The 23,511-nt window shown below is 44.0% G+C and overlaps 1 protein-coding gene across 3 annotated transcripts; it reads left to right on the top strand.

Annotated features, from left to right (window-relative positions):
• The first annotated feature begins 331 nt into the window (after positions 1-331).
• On the top strand, positions 332-22,954 carry nol4la (nucleolar protein 4-like a). Of its 3 annotated transcripts, none has more exons than XM_020617831.1 (11): positions 332-1,552; positions 9,895-10,050; positions 12,973-13,084; positions 14,914-15,023; positions 17,646-17,802; positions 19,051-19,343; positions 19,493-19,678; positions 20,200-20,388; positions 20,513-20,632; positions 20,772-20,961; positions 22,158-22,954. In XM_020617831.1, the coding sequence occupies exons 1-11, from the start codon at positions 1,211-1,213 to the stop codon at positions 22,382-22,384; spliced, it is 2,082 nt and encodes a 693-aa protein (XP_020473487.1). In that variant the 5' UTR covers positions 332-1,210; the 3' UTR covers positions 22,385-22,954. The 3 variants fall into 3 exon arrangements, with proteins under 3 accessions (XP_020473487.1, XP_020473488.1, XP_020473489.1); XM_020617832.1 differs by having other exon boundaries at positions 333-1,552; positions 22,170-22,954; XM_020617833.1 differs by having other exon boundaries at positions 334-1,552; positions 17,661-17,802.
• The last annotated feature ends 557 nt before the right edge of the window (positions 22,955-23,511 follow it).

A 23,511-nucleotide genomic window follows, 5' to 3' on the forward strand; every position in this document is an offset into this window, starting at 1 on the left:
AAGGCCACAGCATATGAGTCACATTGTTTTCATCCTCAACAAACCATTCAGTGAGCCCTCGTGTCCCGTGGATGGAAGCACTGTCATCCTGGAAAAGACCACTCATTTATTCAGGTTGTTCCTTTATATGTGATTTTTTTTAAAACTTCAACAGATGTTGCAGTGTTGAAAATGTAATTTACCTTTGCTTCTTTAAAGACCCTTTCCTAAACTAATCATATTAATTTGTCAAAATATCTTTTGTCCAAATTTGCATGCACACAATATGTTGCACCATTTGGTGACATCACAATAAAAAAAGAGAGATTATAAATCAGAATCTAATTGTTTGCTATATGGTATGTGACAAAACTGTCCTTTCACGAGGCATTTTAGTTTTTTTTGTAGTTTTTTGTCTAAGTAGCCATAATCACTGGCTGCCTCATACAAAACATATTTCCAAAGTGCAAAAAAATTGTGCTGCTTTCTAGCACAGTCTTCAGACTGTTTCGGATAAATTCTGCTCCACCCTCCTCTCGCCTTCTAAGTCTCCAAGTCCGATATGTTCTCTCTCTGAGACGGGAAACCTTGGCTATGCTGCAAGCTAATCCAGTTGCCAGTGTGTCTTATACAGAGTGTGTTTTTACGGGATCCCATTCAAACAGGTGTGAGCAGCAGAAACAGTCCCAGATGGCGCATGTTGAACGGATATGTGGCCATACTGGATCACATCAGCATCTTTGCGCTTTTTAAGGGTTGAGCAACCCGCATCCGAATATACTGTTGGCGGTTAGAAAGTAGGTCGATAGGAACTGAGCGCCACGTCTGTTTCCGCGCTTTTTTCTGTGTTCTTTGTTGTTTAGCGAGGACTGTGGGTTTTTTTCTTCTTCCATAAGCTACCCTTTAGTGAAGAACGTTTTACGCACAGGTGGGAGATACCCGCTCAGCATAGGACAGCCCCCGTCTCTGCTTCTAAGCGGATGATGTGAGGAAGTGACATTTTTCACCGCTGCGGTTCGGGACAGCACTGCTCCTCTGCAAACAGGTGTGCTGCTGTCCGGGTCACTTTTACTCGGAAACCAAGGGAGGTAGCGTCCCAAAACCTGAACTAAGCCGCCTGGACACGGGACAGCGGGGACCAGAGCAGGAAAATCGACCCGTTCAAGTCTATTCTTTATTAGCCTGGGCTGTTTGAACGTGTTGAGACAGAGAGAGAGGGAGAGGGGGAGCAATGGCAACGAAAAAAGCGTGCGTGGATGCGCCCAAAAGGAGCCGGAGTCCGGTCGTGTTGGAGGCGGAGATGTTCAGTGAATTTCAGGACTGGTGTCTCCGGACGTATGGAGACTCCGGTAAAACAAAGACCGTCACTCGGCGAAAATATAACAAAATCATGCAGACACTGTTGCAGAACGACGACTCGGATGGCGTTTATGTCGACAACAGCCATATCAACGCCAAATTCAAATTTTGGGTGAAGTCTAAAGGATTTCAGGTCGGGACCAACGTTTTGGGAGAGCACAACAAAAAGGGAGCTCCAGGGAAACCCGTCCTATATGTCCCGGTCAAGTCGACGGTAAAGTGTGTGCGTGTGTGTGTGTGTGTGTGTGTGTGTGTGTGTGTGTGTGTGTGTGATAGGGAGAGAATGTGCGTGTACATGCGCACGAGATGTCCCGTTGCCGCCTATAAGTTGTCATTATTTCAGGCTGCACACATGCATCTGTCACATGAATAAAATTGCAAGTCACAGTGTTTTATCGTCCCGGATCACCCTCATCTTTCCTGATAAAGCTTCACTTTGTCCACATCCCGACCAGAGCAGCCCTACTCTCATCCCTTGCTGCCATAGCAACGCGGGTGCCTCCTGGCAATCGCAGTTCCAAAAGGTAGACTATCGTGCATAATAACCATGTCGCCAGTGAGGCTGAAGTACAGCCAGGGACACGCTGCCTCGTGAAAAGCACGAGATAACTGACTACTGACAACATTATGTTTGAACAGTGCATCACGTTCCCTGGTATGGTGATGCTGTGTGTGTGCGCGCGCGTCGATGCAACGGCATGTTTGTGGGTCGGGTATGTCAGGGTACTCCGGTGTGCCCCTTGAGGGGCTAAAGACTATTAACCCCAACTTGTGTCAGATGTCAGATCCGCCTTTCTGCTGTGAGGCTCAGCAGGTCTGATTGTCAGCGATTCATCAAAGGGCACGCGCCCTCACTGTCCCATCTAAAGCGAGTAAAACGGACGGCGTCCGTGCGTTAGCAAGGTCCTGCCCTGATAGAGCAAACACAGGGATCAAAAATACTCGAATGTCTGGCTTTTCCAGAAACATCTCACTGTGTGGCAGTCAGTCTGAGTGTTTGTACCCCACTTTTCATTGTCCTGGGCAGGATGCGGATCGGCTGGCAGGCACTCGTTGCTCTGGCAACACCTGTGTAGTCCAGGATGGTCTGCCTCTGCCGCATTTTATTGTGTACGCTCCGACATTAAGCTCTAAGTCCATTTAAGAATGATGCTGCATGAGAAACATTTTCTAATTAATTTCTACATTTGATAGAGGGTGGCAGCTGAGCGTAATTGGCGACCACGTGAGGGGCTGTGGCGGAAACAAAAGGGTCTGCTCGGGACTGATAGCGACGTACGCCCACAGTTAGTGCTCAGACTTCACTTGTACATGTGTCTGGATGAAGGGCTGAGGTATTCAGTAGTCACGTCACCAAACGTCGTCCTGTACAGTAGTGAGACTGCAGGTGTTTAAAGGGTTAAGCCACACATTGTTCTTTTGCAACGGAAGATAAACAAGTACTTGAGGAACTGTCAGCCAGAGCCCCAGCAGCTCTCTTTCTGTGCACGTGTGTCTGTGCACATGTATTGCGTTTTGGGCCTGCTGTGCCAGCAAGGAGACAAGCACCATTTTAAATAAGCACCTTCTGGGAATAATGTCGCCCCCCCACCCACCCTGCTGGGACAGAGTCTCTCTGGACCTCAGAAAGCAGAAATACATTTTGTGTTAACAAACTAGAGGAGGTGTTGGCACCAATTTACTCTTAGCAAATAGCACTGATCCACCACAGGTGTTTTACCTGTATGCACACACACAATTTAGATTTAGGCCAAGTGCCTTTTTAAAAGTTCTCTGATCTCCATTCAGTATTATGTTACCCCCCTGGGCAAGAGGGCAGGAGTGATCTGTCAGTGCAGGCGCAGTTGGTGCCTGAAATGTGTTGTTGATTAGCTTTTGTCTGTGACTCCTGATTTTTCATGTTAATTCCTGTATCTGCTCTTGTCCAGTATATTTGTCAGGAAAACATTTTTCAGGTCAGCCTGATTTCTTTATGGGGCCCACCCAGCAAATGCTGAGCTGAAATAAGATTAAACTGGAAAGTCTGAGAAAGACAGAGTCTGGCTGCAAAAGTGTACCTTGCTGTTTACTGGAGAGAGCTGCACACACTTTGTAGCTAATATCATAAGACAGGGGGAAACCTCCCCCTGACTCGGCTCCACTTGGGAAATTTAAACAACAAACAAAACATCAGCCAAGACAAGCTGCTTCTAATGATGAGTCACACACCTCAAATCAACCAATTTATATGCATGTGACTGTATTCGAAAGCATGATTTTTGATTTCACTTGCCTTCGTGGGCTTTATAAATAGGCCACCCTGGGCTGGTGGAAAAGTGACACACTAACACACGATGTACAAACACCCACAATGGTCACTGCCTCCTCGTATGGCTGCAGGGCTGGGGACGTGTCTCTGGAGCTCGAGCACTGGAAGCCCCGCTGCAGCTGCTCCCAGGGTGTGCCAAGTTTCTGTATGGGGGCAGGCATAGGGCTAAATGACAGGAGGCTGGGTGGGGGTAGGGATGGATGGTGGCTGATGCGCAGACAGAGAATGTCCCTTCTATATGTCAGTGAAGCATACAAGGCGGCTTCAGTGTGTGACGGGACAGACAGACAGAGCACAGTAGCACAGGCTCAGTGTAGCTGCTTCTTTTCAAGCTGGACACAGAATGATCCTCTTTCTGTCCTCCTGCCCATGTCTCACCTTTTTACTGCACAACTCAGAGCCCTGCCAGTGCTCAGAGAATCCAGCGGCCCTCAGTGTGGAGATACAACCTCGTTTAGCTTTCATTATGTCCTGATTAGAGGACGCTACAGAGGAGGAGGGGAGCAGGACCAGAAACAGACACAGACATGCGGCACAGAATAAGCACAAGCCTTTTACTGAGACGAAGCGAGTCAGAGTGCAGCCAGTTTCAAAAGAAATGCTTAAACGCCCTTTGTATTTCTTTTCAACTGACATGAGCATTGTATGGAAATTTTTTCAAATACTGCGAGCTGTTGCTTTTTGTTGCCATGCCAACTGAAATCTGTAAATATCTCTGTTCATCTCTCACAATAGGTTCTGATGGACATGCTCTCACATAGGGGCGCACAAAGGTCTACAGTATGTAAACATGTTACTGCACATGACACACAGGATGTTTCAAAGTGCTGCCGTCACAAATCAGAAATCCAGTCAACATCTGCCTGTGTAAATCTTAGTATTTTAACTTGTGTGATTAGTCCAAAACTACTCTCAGACAAGTGTCCTGAAGCTGAAACCATCAGTCAGTCAACTGGTTAGTACATCAACAGAAAATTAATTGGCAACTCGGGCCGCAACTAACAACTGTGGCTCAGTTAATCTCTCAAGTTGTCTTGAAATGTTTAGTTGTGTTCAACCAGCAGTCCAAGGGCCAAAGATTTTCAATTCAGTATCAGTCAGTTATAAAAACAGGCACAGATTATTTTCTGATCAGTAGTCGGTTAATTGACTAATAGTTGCAGCTCTTTTGGAAACTATTAGTTCACTGAATAATTCTTTCAGTCATTTTTTAAAAGCAGAATAACAAACTTTTTCAGTTTTCAGCTTCTCAAATGAGAGGATGTCATGTTTGCGTATCACTGTCATAAATGACGGTAACTTAATGTCTTGGAGTGTTGATCAGATAAAATATGAATTTTTAAGATGCCACCTACTGTAGGACGTTACAGCAGTCGTCTTCATTTTATCAGCTCAGGGATTAATGGACTAACTGGGTAAATAAATGTCAGATTAATCATTAATGACAATATTCATTAGCTCTTGCCCTAAAATGACAGAAAGAGGTTTTCAGGAAGGAAAATGTAATAATCTTGTCACTTCACATCATAAAGGTCTTTCTTGGGACGTCCTCTCCTCATGTAGTGCTCAGAACTCACTAATCCTAATTTATGTCTTGGAAAATGAGCCCTAAATGTTTGCACCTCACCATCATCATCAGGAACAGGATCGCCATCATTATTATCTGATTAATTAGTCTGCATTTCCCCTGAGAGCTCCTCTTTTGTGGAAGGGCCACAGAGTCAAAGGAATACTGGCCCAGTTATTCAAGAGCATTTGCAGTAATACTTTTTTTTGCATGGCGAATCTCCAGTGCTTTTGTCTGGCATTTATTTTTTGTTTTGTCCGTCTCTGGCTGTGCTTATAAGGAGCAGCACGTGGGCTCACGCTCACGGGCTCAAACAGCAAACGAGCAAGATTCACTCAGCTGTTCTCGTCACATTCCTCATCGAACCCACTGAGAAATGACCTGATCGTGTTTGATAGCGAATGACTTGTATTCTTTGTTTCTGGAGTGCTTAAAGTTGGAGACGTGAAGGTTTGCGGCTGGAGACCTCTTCTTAGTCACACGAGAGTCGAACTGAGATTCATAGACACATGAGTTTATGTCAAAACGTGGCCATTTCAGATGTTAATATCTTACTATGATTTAGTGAAAAATGCACATTTGTAGCAGTTTGTGCATGTATGTGTGTTCCTACAAAGAGGGGGTCGCTGATCGCATGCTCTGTGTTTCCTTCCTTCAGCACCCTCTCTGTTGCCATGGAGAGACTGTTCTTTGCTTTCCCATAGGAGGAGAAATTAACACCATTTTTAACTGGCCCGGGGGCCTCCCCCCTGTGTGGGAGATAGTATGAGTTCTGTTACACACACACACACAGACACACACACACTCAGGGTCTTTAAGATGACAATAATCTTCCTACCACACCACTGTCATTTTTAATACCTTTGCAAGGCCAGCTTTTAACGAACTGGGACAGTATGATAATAGCCTGAATATGGGGAAGTGGATTCTGGGATGTGATGATGTATGTGCGAGTCATTTACATACCATGTTGAGTCAGTGACTGGAACGTCAACAGTGCCAGTTTGCAGGGCCAGTGGGACTGTCTGTGTCTCCGGCTCGGTGGGATATTGGGGATGTCACACACTCTATCAAATAACGTTCATCATGGGAGCAGCCGAGAGAGAAACACACATACAGACACGGACGTCAGACAGAGGGGTAGAGCCCAGTGCACCTAATGTGGATTTAATGATGGGGCTTCATGAACTGAAGCAGAGAATGGAGGATGACGATGAAAAGGAAAATATAGAAAGGGATGGGCTTTTTCATTTAAAAAAATTGGGGCCATTGTGGAGGTAATAGTCTCTTTTATCCCAGATTTTTTTTGTAGTATGAACCTTTATCTTGTGCTACCTTCCCCCTGGCACACACACGCAGAGGAAACAAGGATCGTCCCATTTACGTGTCCATTAGCCAGTTGATAGATTTACAGAGGAGAGATGGGGCTTTAAAAGATGACCTGTTGTCACATCTGCAGTGAGATAATCTGAGCAATGAGTACTGTTGACACAGTCAGCTCGGTGCATGCAGACACACACACACACACGCACACGTTGGCCTTTCCGTGGTTCCATGGTTGTGAGGACACTCAGTGGTTTCCCTAGGCCTTACTCTATCCTTAACCATCACAACTGAATACCAAACTCTAACCCCGACCTAAATCTAGTTGTAACCTGAACCCTGAAACCCAGTCTTAACTCTGGAAGGTGTGTCCGAAAGTGATGATCGGCTAAAATGCCTTCACTTTATCAACATGTCCTCACTCCCATCACACTGGTCCTCACAGAGATAGCCATAGAAGTATACACACACACAGAAAGTGCCTGTATGCTGCCACAACTTAAGCTTCCTGTTGTGTGGCCATCTACATGTCCGTTGCACTGTGGTTTGACTTTAAAAGTTCATTGCACTGCTAAATTTCTGCTTTTTAGGTTTTTTTGCATGCCACACTCTTGTTTATCTTGCCCACACCATGGAGCTAATTTCTGGTGCGATGCACCTCTTCTATCTTTGCCGGCCTGTCTTTGTGACCCAGCTGCTTTCCGTGAACCCCCACCCCACCCCTCCACCTCCTGCTCCTCCTCCTCCTCCTCCTGACCTGCCTGTGTGCAGGACTGCTCCTCTCTCCCCCCAGTGACTGTGTGTGTGTGTGTGTGTGAGAGAGAGAGAGAAAGAGAGAGAGAGAGAGAGCGACTGCCAGCGGGGGTGGGGGCAGTCAACTCAACCCCTCCAGTCTCCTAGCAACAGAGCGGTTTGGTGCGGGACAGGGAGAGTGCGCAGGGGATGGGGGCTGGTTGTACAGTGGCTGGGGAGAGCAAAAGCAAAGTCCTACAGGATTAGGAAGAGAGAGAGAAGGAGGGCGAGAGTTTTGCAGCGTTCTTGGCGCTTAGGGATGCTGACATGTCTCCTTTGCTCTTTAAACGGCATACTGCTGATGACACCGAATAACTGCAGCACCATTCAACAGCTGTTCTCCTCTGAGATGCCTCAGCTACATGCTCTGCCTGGTAGACATGTACTATCTTAAACTTACGCGCTGCACACAAATCCACACGCTGAGAGCATGTTGTGCTTAGAGGTGAATGTTTAACTCCCTGTAGACTTGTGTTTAGAAACCGAAGAGCTTGTCGGTGCAGGAGTCTCCAGAAAGGCCTTCAGGTAGCGGATGGCTAATGAAAGAAATTCAGTCTTGGCTGCAGCCTCTTAATTGAGGACAAGTAGCATTAGGGCCACTAACAATTATTTTTATGATCAATTTGTCTGTAGATTTTTCTCTTGAGTAACTGATTGATTGTGTTGTCTTTATGGTATCAGAATTAATTTGCCATCCTGGTTGTTGAAACTGTAAATCTGTTGTGTGCTCTATTAGGTACATGTCTGTTCATCCTGATGAGGATGGACAGACAGGAGGATCCATCTTCATTTGGTCTTCCCAAGGTTTTTTTCCCATTAATGTTTTTAGAAGGGGCTGTTTCCTTATCGCTTTCGAGGGCCATTGGGTGTTGTATGCTGTACAGATTGATTTGCGGTGGTGGGCTTTATAAATAAAATCAACATTCTTCTGACAGTTTACGGGCCAAACGATTAACCACTTAACTGAGAAAATAATCCAGAATGAAAATCACATTTGCAGGCCAAAGCACTGCAAACATTCGTCTCAGATTCAGAATTCAGCAGAATGACCTAAGTTTGCTACCAGGTCTTGTTGGCTGCAGTGCTCAGTATGTATGTGTTTCTTTTCTGGATGGATTCATGGAGAAAACCCTTCCAGCAGAATATCTGGTGGGTATACTGGATATTTTGCTGGGCTGAAATTCAGTGGAGGAGTGTGGGTGCACTGTATACCCCACAGTTGTATGAGATTATCTAAATCCAGCATGAATGGACCTGACACCATTGTCCCAGGAAGCAGCAGCAGCAATGACTGTGGTGGCAGTGGTGCCACTGGGGGAATGATGATGATACCTCCAAGTGCGATAGATTACAGCTGTGATGATGAGGTGGAGGATCTCTATTATTTCATTTATATCATTAGGTTTAGCCCATGCTGACAGGGGAGAGGGAGAGGAAGAAGGAGGGAGGGAGAGGGAGAGGGCCGGATTAAAACAAACCCGCTCTGTGAGCCTGTTTTAGTTGCTATGGCAACGATCATTACCTCGCACTTGGGAGAGCAGGAACAAGGAGAGAGAAGAGGAGGGGAGAGAAAGAAAGAAAGAAAGAAAGACGGGACAGAGGTGGGGGATGAAGACATGGAGGCAGGAGAGAGGACGTGGTTGGAGGAAAATGAGAAAATGAAATGTCAAATCCCAGGAATAGTGCAGAAATGTCAAGGATAGGAGGGGGAAAGTGTGATTCCTCAGTACCAGGGGGACAACTTTTTTAACTCAGGACTCTCCTCTCGCTCAAACAAACAAACAAACAAACAAACAAACAAACAAAAAGAGATCACTTGCCACCTAGAACTCAATCTTGAGCAAATGTCACTGTATATTTGCATGGACGAGGTGGATTCTTGGGAAAAAAAAAATTGAATGTCCAAATCCATTTGTTCCATTTTATGCTTGCTGGGACCCTTGTGATTAAAATATCAGCAGGTGCAGGAATATAATGATAAACTCTAGAGGAAATTGCAAAGTGCTGACTGTTTGTAAGGAGGTAATGAGGGGTTAAAGAGTAACTTAGGAAAAAGATGGAGGTAGAAAGGAGAGAAAAGCCCCATTAGGTGCGGCGGATGGAGGCCGTTGTCCTGGCAATCCCACTTCTATGGGGTGTCACATGACCCTTTGCCCAGCACACCTGCCCAAGAGAAATAAGCAGCAGTTTCTATGGCGACAGGGTCAGCAGCACAGGAGGCAGAATGGCTGCCAGAGGTGGTGGAGGGAAAGACTGTTGGTCTGTACAGTGTTGCTGTTGTTATTTTTAAACATGGAAGGGATGGGGTTGCTGACCCAGCTGGGGCAAGACTTCTCTACTCAGAAGAGAAATGGAAAAACTGGGTGATTGCAGGTTGTTTCACTTTTCCTTTGTGCTGGAGACGACACCTTGAGACTGTCTAACCACATGATGCATGACTCATATGCCTTAAATCTCCATTTGCAGCCAAAACATTAGACATCTTGTCCTGTACATGATATGTACATGTCTCTGTAAACCCCAGGCAGGACATGAAACTAAACTCCAGTCTCTGTCTGTGTTTCAGTGTTCGGATGGGAACTCGGCCCAAGACAACTCATCCCTGAAGCGTGTAGCTGTGGTTGAAGACTTCTTTGACATCATCTATGCCATGCACGTTGAGATGGGTGCTGATCCTGGCAGAGCACCCAAGCACGCAGGCCAGAAGAAGACCTACAAAGCGGTGAGACAGTCCAATCAGCCGGCTGCAGCTAATTTTGCCAGAAGTACTCCTTGTTTATATTGAAGCTGCTGATAGTAAAAAATCTTATTTTATTTCCACAGCTGTAGGACAAAGCAACAGCATACAACTGTAACTGACCTCACTACATTTCACAGTCAAATATTATACTATTTACTTCACTATATTTAATTCAGAATCAGCTTAATAAAACAAAATACAGTGTGATCATAGGACTTTACTGATCTTTGGTGGAAACTTCACAAGCTATCCAGTAAATTATAAATAAAACTAGCTCCACCTTTACCAGCTGTAACATTAAAGTGATGAACACAATAATGCATCAATAATTATACTTCACTAATATGATATACATTACTAATAAATGTGCCATTCTCCATAAAGTACTTTTACTTTTAGCACTTTAAGTATGTTTTGATGTTTATACTGTTTTGAATGCTAGACTAACTTTGAACAGAGTATTTTTACACTATTGTAATGCTACTTTTACTTCTTCCACCACTGCTAATTATCACTAATCAAAGCAGGGCTGCAGCTGAGGCTGCTGGAAATGTAACACGTTTTGCAGGTATTTAAATTAAAGTTTTAACCATGCCGATTCATGGTCCACCCTCTGTGGACTATAAACCTCTCCATAACATTTCATAGGAATTCATACAATAGTTGTTGTGATCCTTTAGTCTGGACCAAAGAATGGACTCTTGCTGCTAGTAAGGCAAAGACAGCTCCGTCTACAATTAGCAGACCATGTACATACAAAATGACACCCATTATCCCCCAACATTTTTTCTCTGTGTAAAAGGCATCATGTCCTAAACAATCATGTAGGATGTGAGTGACCACATTTTTAGCCACACTAGCAGCAAGGCTCTTGAGATGGCAATGGTCAGTCCACAACTTTGGTCCAGACTCAAAAACACCCTCCCCCTTTTTTGCCACAAAATTAAACATTTATAGTGCACAGAAGATGAGACTTAATATGTGGATCTTTTCCTCCAGTGCCACCAGCAAACCACTTTTCCCCATACTTTGTTGTATGACTAAGCAAACCAATGAAATTTCCCATCAGCTTCACTTGTACCTTGTATTTCATACTAATTAACAAATCTTAGCTAGCGGACATATTAAAGATGGTGAACATGGTAAATATTATAATGTACCTGCTTGACATTAGCATGTTAATATGCTAATGTTAGCATTTAGTACAAGGCACTGTTGAGTCTAATCACAGTGCTGCAAGTGTGGCTGTAGTCTCTTAGTGGTGTTTTAATAAATTTACATTTTTGCAATACATGTTTTCTTTAATGCCTTTAGACATGGAGTTTGCATGTTCTCCCTGTGCCTGCGTGGGTTGTCTCCGAGTACTCCGACTTCCTCCCACAGTCCAGAGACATGCAGCTTAGGTGGCTGATGACTCTAAATTGCCTGTAGGAGTGAGTGTGTGTGTTTGTCTACATGTCAGCCCTGTGATAGACTGGCGACCTGTCCAGGGTGGACCCCGCCTCTCACCCAGTTCCAGCTGGGACTGACTCCAGCCCCAGTGGAGCAATATCACACGTGATGGGTTCTCTGACTGTTGATGGAGCTGCCATTTTTTTGTCTGCACAGATAGTATAGTCAGCTTTTTTTTGCTATTTTTTTGAAAAGGACCTTGCATCAAATAAAAAAAATTTTTTGGGAGCGTGTAAATGTCAGTATACTGACAACCTCTCCTTTTCTTTTGTTGCAACGTGGCCCAGGTATGGTTTAAAAGATCCCAGTAGGATTGTTTTTATTGAAAAAAGGGTGCCCAAAGCGAGTTCACTACTCTATTCCAAACTTTGAAGGAGCCGCTGACTAAAGCCAAGTGTTAAACCCAGTAAACAACAAGATATCTTTTGTCTATGAAAGACAGTAGGGCATGCTGGTTAGCTCTGCCAACTTAATATATAATTTTTAGTACCAGGAGTTACCAAGGGAACAACCACCTTTAACTGGAAAACAAAGTATTTGTGGTGTTCAGCCCACTTGGGTCTTTTTCCTGACACATCACTGATGTTTCTGGAACAAAGGCAGACTATGAGTTTACATTACCAACTGAGGTGTGGTCTGGGGTTGGGTGTGGTGTCCTAACAAACCAAGGGGCTTGGTGTGGCTTAGGGCTAGGTCTGTGTTGAGGGGTTTAGCAGGGCTTTGGTATCCCTCCTTTCTTCCCTCTCCCCAGGATGGAAAATAAAATCATAGAACCAGTTCTTTCTGCCTTGTAGAGAGGTCCTGTCATGTCTCATAGAGTGTACCCTTTTGAGGAGGCAGCATCACTGGGGCAAGGCATAATATGGAGCTGTCACTGTGGCCTTCTGGGAGGTGCGTGCTCCTCTGGGTGCCCCCTTTCTCTCTGCTGCCTCAAGGGACCATGAGGGGCTTGGGGGAGGCAAAGGGAGTGGGAAGTTGTGGCAGTGGTGGTGGACACCTGCTTCTCCTCCATGGTCACATGAAGGTCGCATTTTACAGAGAAACGCCAGAGGGGGCGAGGAGGGGAGGGGGTAGCATAGCAGTGGAAACAAACAGCGAAGAAAGGCTGAGCATAAGAGAGAGAGAGAGAGAGAGAGAGTTGTAGATAGGAGTGAATTGCACATGAGAGAGCAGAAAGAGAAAACAGAGCAGATGAACACCACCACACGTTTTTAGGTATCAAACAGAAATATGTAGAGGGCTGGAGCTGGAATTAGGCCATCTGAAAGCATGAGCCAGCGCCTAGAGGGAGGATTCCTTCTCATGCCATGTTGAGATAACACATAATCACTGACCCCAAACTTTCACACATGCACAGTACCTTAAAAACACCTGCACACAGTTTGAGTTCAGCCACATCCAGAGCCATTCTTTGCCATAACCCAGATCCCCGGTGCTCACTCCCCCATTCAGATAGCAGAGACCTACGCCTTCCTGCCCAGAGAGGCGGTGACTCGGTTCCTAATGAGCTGCGGAGAGTGTCAGAAGAGGATGCACATCAATCCCAGTGCTGCAGAGTTCAAAGGTAATGGCACACATCTGACCTGTAGATAGCTCGCTTGTTCTGGAGACATCATTAACTGACATGCTGCTTTTGAAATCAGCACTTAACAGCAGATAACACTTAGCTCCTTTGACATAATGATTACTATACACACTCAGATAATATAAACTAGCCAATGTTACACTATACCAGTCAGATATGATTGTTGAATTTCTGAATTAATTTAATCATGAGAGTCACAGAAATGTTTATTTATGCCATAAAAGATGGAGGTGTGCAGTTTGTAGCTGACAGATGGCAGATGCTAAATGTGGGCTGATGTGAACTTAGTTGTTTGTAATTTGAAGAGTTTTTGAATTGAACCCTCATTATTATAACACAGTATATAGATCCATCACGGACATGATGTAACAAAGGCTCAAGAGAACCACGTCTCTGTGTAGAGCCACTAATGGTCACAGGGTCCCTCTAGTGGCCGGTATGTAGGCTGCAGACAGCCCTCAATCAGGTGCTACAGTAGAGGCCACTGCTTGGACTTTAGCTATTTGTATTGCAGCAGTTCTGCCATAAGAGAACATCTTTACAGAGGGACTCACAGAAGAAATAGAGCCACTAAAAAGAATCTTGCTGACCAGGTCCATGGGTCCATTGCAAAGAGAAACTGATAATAACTAATTGGACATGCCAAGTAGAGAAATGAGCGTGTGGAGCAGTGGTACTGATTCTTTGTGAGGGGCAGCACACAGTGACAAACTAGTAATGAGAGAGGTAAGATGAAAAACACATGAGCAGTGTAATACAATGCAAATAGAAGCATGATAAATGTCAGCTAACTTGTTTATTAAAGCTACAGTATGTAACTTTTGTTATAGAACTATACTCCAACACTTAATGTGAAGAGGAGCTGTCCAAGCTTCCTGTGACCCAGACTCATTGAACAGCACTGGCAGCAGTGCAGAGATATTAGCTTCTAAAAGGTTTTGAGCAGGACTGACCTTTCTAAAAAAAATCAGAGATTTTCAATTATTTCTGCCTGATCAGTAAGTTTTGTTGCATTCTCATTTATTTTAATTTCATAACGGCAAACATTTGAAGAGCTGGGCAGAGCGTGACAGAGCGTAGGAGACTGTAGTGGAGCAGGGAAGGGGAGCGCTGGGCAGAGCAGAATCTTTTGGAATTTTATATTAGTGCTACCTTAAGTTACATATTGTAACTTTAATATTCTGTATCTGTTGATTCAGTTACTGTATATGGTAGTTTTTGAGAATGTGGCAATGTACGTAGTAGTAACATTAACAATATAAAACACTTAACTGAAAGTAAAAGTCCTTTCACTTTAGTAAAAGTGTATAAGTATTAACAGCAGCTTAAAATACCTACAGTAAAATAAAAGTACTCATTTTGGAAAACTCCCCCTGTCAGTGTTATATTATTGGTTGATCAATGTTATTGATGTATTTACAGTATATATAAGCAGTACTAAATGATGTAGCTGGTCAAGGTGGAGCTAATTTTAACTATTTCATATACAGTTTGGTTCTTTAATTTAAGACATATTTTATAAACTGCTCCTATGTTGTGTATTTAAAATATTAATTTGAAAAGAAGCCAGTAACTATAGTTGTCAAACAAATGCAGTGAAGCAAAAAGTGCAATACTTCTCCTTGAATGCAGTGCAAGTATACAACAACAACAACAACAGTAAAACCAGAAATACTCATATAAAGTACAAACACCTCAAAGAGTTTTGTTCCCACTGCTCCTCCTCTGTTTTAGATCAAATGTACCAAAGCTTATTCATTATGATTTTTCATCATTGGTGTTTTATTTATTTGTTTATTTTTGGTCAGAAAATGACAGGCCAACCTCACTGGTCCCAGACCTCATTGACTACAACATGCCTCTCACTGCCACCTACCTGAAACAAATGAAACTGCAGTGCATGACTGCCACTGAAAGGGTAAGTGCCTCTTTCTGCAACTGGACAATGGATATTTGTGAAGTGTGGCCACAGATACAACGTGCTGTGATCATTAGGAAGAAGCTGCCACTGTTAAGCTCTGCTTAGTCACATCATCGTATTTGTTTTGACTGTGCAACACCTCTGCTTAATTTCTTTTTAGCTTCATCATTAAGACTGTAGGGAGAATGGCTTTGTGGAAGCACAAGAGTGCATCCTTCCTCTCCACTTTTAATGGAGTTTTAAACAATCAAAGTGCCCCCCCCCCCACTGGGAGGAGGAGCCCAGTGTGAAAGGGGGGATTAGTGAAGCCTCTGTGTAGAGTTACATCACAGGCGAGACCCCTCCCACGTCCATGTGTAGCAGTGACAGAGACCCACAGGAACCGCTGTTGCTAAAGTGCAGCGAGCGGTATTGATGATGCTGATAATGTAGAGCCCACTCCCACATAATTAGGTTTATCTGGAACCACGACCCAGGCTCTGATCTGTGGGTGAGTACAAATGAACAAATGCTCAGAATGTTGGTCGCATCTGTGTGCAGACTGACACTGAACAATCTGTTAATTTAGTAATTAACCATCACTGAGGGGTGTTTCAGTGTGGTAGGGAGACTTGTAAACATTTGTTCCATATGTGTGCAGCACGGTTGTAGGGGTCAATTCAGCAGCTGGTTAAAAAATGCAGCAGGTGTGTTGGCAAATCTAACAAGTCAAATTGTGAATGTGAACCATCACTGTTGCCTCTTGTGTGTTTGCATGTTGTTTTGCAGAGCTTTTGGTAATTGTCAGAGTTTAGCTTTGCCTCTTTTTATGGTACAGAAACAATATATAGACTTTATGGTTGAAAAAAGGGATGATAAAGTTATGTTTTAGATTTGTTTTCTATCCTAAGCAAACACCTTCACTGTACTGCACTTTATTATGGCCATTTAGTTTGGACACAGGACCAGTTGCACAACCACCAGTAAAATCTAATGATCCTTACCATAGCAGAAAATAGAGAAAAATGTTCTTAAACACTATAGTGATGTGCTTAACATGTGTTTCTGTCTCTTGCCACCGTCCAAAACCCCAAAATATTCAGTTTAATATTACATGAAAACCCAAAAAAGGCAGCAAATTCTCACAATTAAGAAGTGCAAATCAGAGAACCTTTAGCTATTTTGCTTAAAAATATTTCAACCTACTGTCAAAATAGTTGTTGTAATTTTACTATGTGCTATATTAATATTGTGTTGTTCCTTGGTGTTACTGTTCTAAACTAGCTGAGTAAGAGCCACCAAGCACTTTAACTTCATTCTTTCTAAACTCTTTTGTGTCAGGAACCTTGGCAGTTTTAAAAGTGAACTTCCCACTTAATAAAATATCTATTTTCCTAAAGCATGGGTACTAATGAAGCTAAACTTCCAAACTATAATTAGAGACTCTCTCTGTCTCTTGGTTTCTGTCTGCCTGTCTTTCTTTAATACTATACGGCTCACCGGGTACCTAATGGAGCTGTCGCTGAACATTTTGGTCCTATGGATGCATATTCCTGGGGGGGTTTAGGCCTATTTGTGTCCCTGTGTGGCCAGAATTGAGATGTACAGTAACTCTGCTCTGTTCCCACCACACAGTCGTAGTTGTACCTCTATGGCATTATGCTGCATGGAGACCAAAGAAAAGCCACTGTCCATGTTGGCTTACTAAAGCGAATAGGCCTGTGAAGCTTGTTGCCAGTCTAAAATGTGGTCGTGCACGTTAGCACACAGATAATGTACTGAGTTTCTCAGTTTATGAGATTATTCTGCTCTCTTTTTCTAATCCCTGTCCTCACAGTTTACTCATGTTTGTGTTACACTACAACAAGCATCTTTAGGGTTAAAAGTAGCCGTGTTCCAACAGGAGGATCCTGCACTTCCTAGTTGTCTCTGCTGCCAGACTTCAGCTTGTTAGGAGTTAAATTAAAGAAATGCCCTTTAACGGATGGGCTCACGTTTTTGCAAGTCATACAGGTACACTGAAAGCATTACTGTTCACTACCATTTGTCCTCCTGATCATACTGGTCTGAAAGAAATTCTTTTTTAAAGCTATTCGAAAAACCACAGCCTTGGTTTTGTCCAAAATTAAAATCTAAAGTTCAAAGCTAATATGAGAATTTGTGTCATAAAACCCCTCAGCCATAAACGCAACAAGAAAAAACAGCGTAAGCACAATTTCATGCTAAAAGCTCTATATCTTTGGAAGACATCCACTTGACTTGTCTAACATGCACCACTGAAACCTTATATTAGCTTCAAATGAGCTGTCACATGCATTTATACACCAAACTGTGGGTATTTTCCAGTACTTACAGTAAAATGTTCTTTAGGGAGGGATTTGCATGCTAGTATGGGTAGCATGGACAGTGGGATCAATTACCAAGGCCACAGTTATTGTGCATAAGGCAGTACTGTTTTAAGATAAACTTTAAAAAATGGGAACATGTCCTTTAACACCAAAGAGACAAGAGATGCAAAGACCCCTGATGACAGTTTCATTCTTCCCTCCTCCCTGTCTCTTAGGGACAAATAGGAAGCTTGGAAGTTGTGTGATGATCTTTCTCCTGACAGTCATTTGGTTTTTGTTTCTACTCTAACAGCCCCTTTCTCTCCAGGATGACAGTTCGGTGAGCAGTGAGGAGATGAACAGTGCTGAGCCCACATGGGTCGCAGCTGAGCAGCCTCCAGTGCCTGAGCCCGGTCCAACCAACGGAGACAGAGTCAGTGACCCGACAGCCGCCATTAAAGAAGAGGATGGTAAGACATTGCTAAATGCAGCTGCCTAGTCATCTTTTACCTCAGCACTGTAGGGGCAGCTGTGTCTCAAGAGGCAGAGCAGGTCTTCTCGTAACCAGAGGGCTGCTGGTACAGTTCCCAGCTTTGGCTCATGAGGTAAGGCAGTCGTCTCCTGACCAGCAAGTTGGTGGTTTGACTCCTGGTCTCCCCGCATGCCTAAGTGTCCCTGAGCAAGACACTGAACCCCGAATTGCTCCCGGTGGCTTGACTAGGGCCGGTGCATGGCAGCCTGTCGTCATCGGTGTGTGAATGGGTGAATGGTGTATGAGCTTCTGTAAAGCGCTTTGGCCAGTGCAACACACTGTGAGAAAGCGCTATATAAAATACAGTCCATTTACCATTTCTCCTGTCCCCATGGCAAAGTGTTCTTGAGCGAGACAGTGAACCCCGAGCTACTCCCGATAGCTACCCACTGATGTGAAAATGGGCAAATAGTGCGAAAGCACTTTGAGTGTTCTTCAATGCAGAGAAAGTGCTATGCAAGTATGAGACCATTTACTGTACAGGATATTTTTTCTGTAATTTGTTGTGTGCCTTTTCATTTTACATCTGGGATTTGAAGGTAAACTCATTTACGAGGATGGGTACAGAGTGGTGTTATGGAGGAAAGAGCCTGCCTTGTTCTTAGTGAACAAATCCAAATAAATCCACTCTTACAGGGGACGGGACACCACTGCAGCCCCAGTCCAATGTGCACCCCTCTCTCTCAGGGTGCACGGCTTAGAGAACTAGGACAAAGGCTGATATTAACTTTCACAGATTAGATACCACTTTACAAAGGATTGAAATTGGGGCAAATCAACGAGAAGGACTATTGCTCTGTTCCAGTGAGCATAGGTGTGCACATAAGACATGTAGAAATCAGTGAAATCAGTACATGGCCATACAGTGCACACACCGGGGAGTGAAAGCTCCCTTCCCCCATCAGTTCCTCCTCATCCTCTTTCTTTCCTGTTAATATTGAGATTCCTCCCTTGTCCTCTTTTATTTGTCTTGACGGTTGAGCCCGAAACCTCCTTGAGAGCTTCAGAAAGCACAACATGAGGCAGGAAGTTCCTACCCCCTCGTAGTAACACACCCACTCTGTTGTTACAGACAGAAATAGTGCCTCTTGTAGTAAACAAAGGTACATGAATACTAAATGGTGCTGATGACAAAGATCTGCACAGCTCATCCCTGTGTTTGCGTTTTTTCGCTCCCCTCTACCAGATGACGACTCTTCAGAGAGCGGCAGTGCCAACGGGCTGCCAGCCCTGACATCGCCCGAGGTACTGTCTGTGGGCGGGAACCCCGCAGATGGTGGGGCTCCATATGGGGAGGTGACGGAGAATGGTTTGAGCGCTCCCCTGGACTTCAGTACCACCTCACCCTCATCCTCCTCGGAGGATCAGCAGCCAGTCAATCTGAGCGACAGACTGCTGCCAGCGGGGAGCTCTCCGCCCAACTCCTACTCCACAGACCCCAACAGGAAGTTCCCTATCAAAACAGAGTACTCCAACAAGGCAAGAACAGAAACTTGATCTGATTATTGATTATCTCAAATACATTGTTCTTCACCTGTCTCATGTAGTGCCAACCTTTTCAACAAGTAGTTAAAAAGAGCGGCTCATGCGCCTGTATCATCTTCAATGATAGTTTTATGTGTTTCCAGTCCCCTCCTTACAGCTCAGGGAGCTATGACTCTGTAAAGACTGAACTGAGCATGAGCGCAGAGGACTTGACCTCTGGTCGGGCACAGATCATTGATGATGACGATGATGATCATGACGACCACGATGACAGTGACAAGATCAATGACGCTGAGGGTATGGACCCTGAGAGACTTAAAGCCTTCAATGTAAGTAACCTGTCATTGCAATATAATTAAATTCATATTCAGAGAATACAACACAGTGGCATTCTCAGACATTTGCATATCAGCCATCCCTGTTGTGAAATTATAACTATTATTATTCCATAGACGTTATACTTACAAATATTAAAGATGAGGACAAATTTTCATATCCATTCTCAGTAGAGACATGTATTCAACGTTCACTGTGAAAACCACTATCTGTGCAGTTCTGAGTTTAATGAAAAGCAATTGAACTGTAGAGTTGCAAAAATGCAAACGAGTGAATAAGCAAACAGTAGAAATATGAATCCTGCATATGAGCAGTGACTTTCACTCCTATTTTAATCAGCTCTCCTTCCCTCTTTATCCTCTCTTTTCCACTTTAATGCTTCCTGACCCCCCACCCTTCTCTCTCCTCTCCTTTGTGTTTGACCATTACACCCATCTCTCACTACCCTGCACCCCCATTCCATTTTTCTGCTCTACATCCCCTCGCTCTCCTCCCCCTCCTCTGTCTCTGTCAGATGTTTGTGCGTCTGTTCGTGGATGAGAATCTGGACCGCATGGTGCCTATCTCCAAGCAGCCCAAGGAGAAGATCCAGGCCATCATTGAGTCCTGTAGCCGCCAGTTCCCAGAGTTCCAGGAGCGCTCCCGCAAGCGCATCCGCACCTACCTCAAATCCTGTCGCCGCATGAAAAAAGGCGGTTTTGAGGTACAAAGTATCCCCAACTAAAATATTGTTTAAAGGAATTCACTTGACACTCAAAGGCCTACAGTAAAACATTCAGTATATCACATTTATAACGTGCAAAAATCTCACTAATCTTTGCTGCCAGATACGACCAACACCTCCTCACCTCACCTCTGCCATGGCTGAGAACATTCTCGCTGCTGCCTGTGAGAGCGAAACACGAAACGCTGCCAAGAGGATGCGGCTCGATGTCTACCAAGCAACGGTAAATGCCTTGGCAGTTGGTGTTTGTGAAACTGCCCAGCAGGGATTTGGGAATGTGCTAGAAAGGCTATGCATCATTAAGGCCAAACTGCACCAATCTACAATGTTTTGCCCAAACTGAAAACATTTGTTTCTCACAGGACGAGCCTGCCTCAGTTGAGAAGGTCAACTCGAGGGACCCGGCCTCTGTGGCCCCATCAGGATTCTCCATTTCCAGTGCAGCTTTTGCCCAAGACGGGCTCTACACCAATGGAGGCCTCAACTACAACCTGCGGGGATTTGGGACAGTCGGCAGCAACCAGCAGAACTCTGGTTCTGCACAAACCAATGGTGAGGAGCGCTTATCAGCCCAGTGCAACCAGTTAATGTGACATAGAAAGACATGGTAATGCCATATGTTCACACATTACTTTTTAAATTAAAGAACCGATGGACCCAAATTACAAAACCATGTAACATATTTTCTCATTTAAGTCTCCACTTTAATACAGTGGACATGGATTCTGTTTGTGTTGCTTACAGCAATGAAAAAATGAACATGTTTTTGAAGAAGTAATGTCCCTGTTACACTGGATGTTCCAAAGAGAGTATTCTCCAGAGAAAACTGTTCATAGTGATGTTGGCGGATTGTCCAAAATAACAGGAAGACTGTAGGGACGAAGACGTCACTGTGTTGGTCGTTCCATCACTTTGGTTGTTATTTTGGCACAAAATGTCCAGAAGATGAATCCTTGTTGACCCCATGGCTCTTCCTCACCATGAGGTTGACATTTATGGCTTTGTGTGAAATAGCTCAGCAGCTGTTCCCAGCAGTTAAATGCTATCAACCAAACTGATCTCCTCACTTTTCCTCAAGCACCATCTTCAGGTCAAATTTTCAATTTGTCCAACACTCTAGAACAAATATAGCACCCACAAAATAATGGTATTTCCATCTGCCTCAGCGGTGCTTTGTGTTTGATGCTAATCAGCAATGTGAACACATGAGCATGGTAAACATGCTGAACAATCGCTATGCTAGCATTCTCACTATAAGCATGTTAGCATGCTAAAACCATCATGTATACTAAAGCACCGCGTTGTCTTAGTGCAGCGTCACAGAGGCAAGCATGGCTGTAGACTTTTCAGTCTTGCTTAATGCCATTTTCAGTGATGTCAGAGGCAGATTTGTCAAAACTCTGGCTAATCAAAGCAACACTCTCTGCCTGTCTTACCCGTAGAGGTAAGTCAGAAAATATGTTTTGAGATTTTTTGTGATTTGGGTTAGATGAGTTCACAAGGCATTTTAAAACTTATCATTGTTTGATTAGCATCTTAATTGCAAAATCTATGTGTAAGAACCTCCTTCTCAGTATATCTGTGTCTAAACAGGCAGGTTTCTTGTCTGCTGTTTCTAGGATATTTAGTCATTATGTAGCCTGAACTCTTAACATAAAGAAATGTGTCAGTATAAGGATACTTCCTGGCCATACGTCATGCTCCCTGATACCTCTCCTGTATTGTAAGTTTTCCTTAATCCATCACAGTTGTTGTCACAGGTCCCACAGATTTGAGTATGAAGGCGGTCGGCCCAAACTCCTCCTCCAGCTCCAACAGTCATGGTCAGGGAGGTGGTGGCGGTGGAGCTTCAGCTCAGCTCAGCCCGCCAGAGGTCACAGCGGTGAGGCAGCTCATCGCAGGGTATCGGGAATCCGCAGCCTTCCTGCTCCGCTCAGCAGACGAGCTGGAAATCCTGATCCTGCAGCAGAACTGAGTCCAAGCCAAACCGTGCCAAGATCCTCTCCTAGCCTGTCCATTTCTGCCGCTCTCGGTCACGTCTTGGCAGACTTTCGTATACAAAGACACAAATGTGATACTGCAGTACACAGTGGGTTCTGTAGGTAGGGAACGTATACTTATTCCCACATGTTTAAGTATTTGGACGGGCCAGAACATATCACAGGCAGAAAAATGTTTATTTATGCATTCAGTTCACTTTGACCTTAGTGCCCTGTTATCTGTAGCCATTCATTCCATTCAGTTCATTTTACCACCTCAGACTCCATTCGTCTCAGGAAGCGATGATCTGTGTGAAAAAAATAATCCACACTGGTACCCAGGGTGGTACCAGAGGTGTAAAATTAGCTGTGACCATAACGCCACGTCGACTTGTTTGTGAAGAGGTTTGGATAAAAATAATAGTTAAATAGCAGTGATTTAGTGTCAGTACCTTGTTTTTGTTTTTACACAAATGTAAAATATGCTGTATAGTGGCAGGATGTGATTGGGTTGAGTCATTTCTAAATGTTCTGTGAAAAATTTGGAGCATTGCATTCTGAAAGTCCCTCAACAGCTACTATAGGATGTGCTCACACACACACACACAAAAGAAAACAAATTAGAGAATGCAAAATGAAAAACACAGCAGTGTTTTTACTCATTTTTACCAACAGATCTGTCAAAGTCATGTGGTCTTGGACTTGTTTCCACATCTGTGTGGTTACCAAGAGACAAAGACTCATTATCCAACATGATCTTATTTTATTATGACTGTTTCTATCAAAGGCAACTTCTCATTTCTTAAAAGGAAAGAGGTTTTTAAGAAGGTTGGGTATGCAAATGGAGGTCACAGCTGCCTGTCAGGGAAAAAACAAGACGAGATGAATACATCGTTTAGATTCTCGGTTTCTAACCTGTGCTTCTGGATAAGTGGAAAAATGTGCAATATTGAAGATAATCAGTAATTGTGTGCTTACTGAAACATTTAAGGAGTTTTAACAGGGGAGTACATTACCACAGTCTCCTCCTGTTGTAACTGCCAAACTGTAAAAAGGAACGATATCCCATGCAGCATTGTAGCCAATTTCAATGTTGTCATTTGTTGTGAATCTTTATCGATAA

The sequence above is a fragment of the Monopterus albus genome, unplaced genomic scaffold (assembly GCF_001952655.1).
Source record: "Monopterus albus unplaced genomic scaffold, M_albus_1.0 scaffold194.1, whole genome shotgun sequence".
Classification (NCBI taxonomy): domain Eukaryota; kingdom Metazoa; phylum Chordata; class Actinopteri; order Synbranchiformes; family Synbranchidae; genus Monopterus; species Monopterus albus.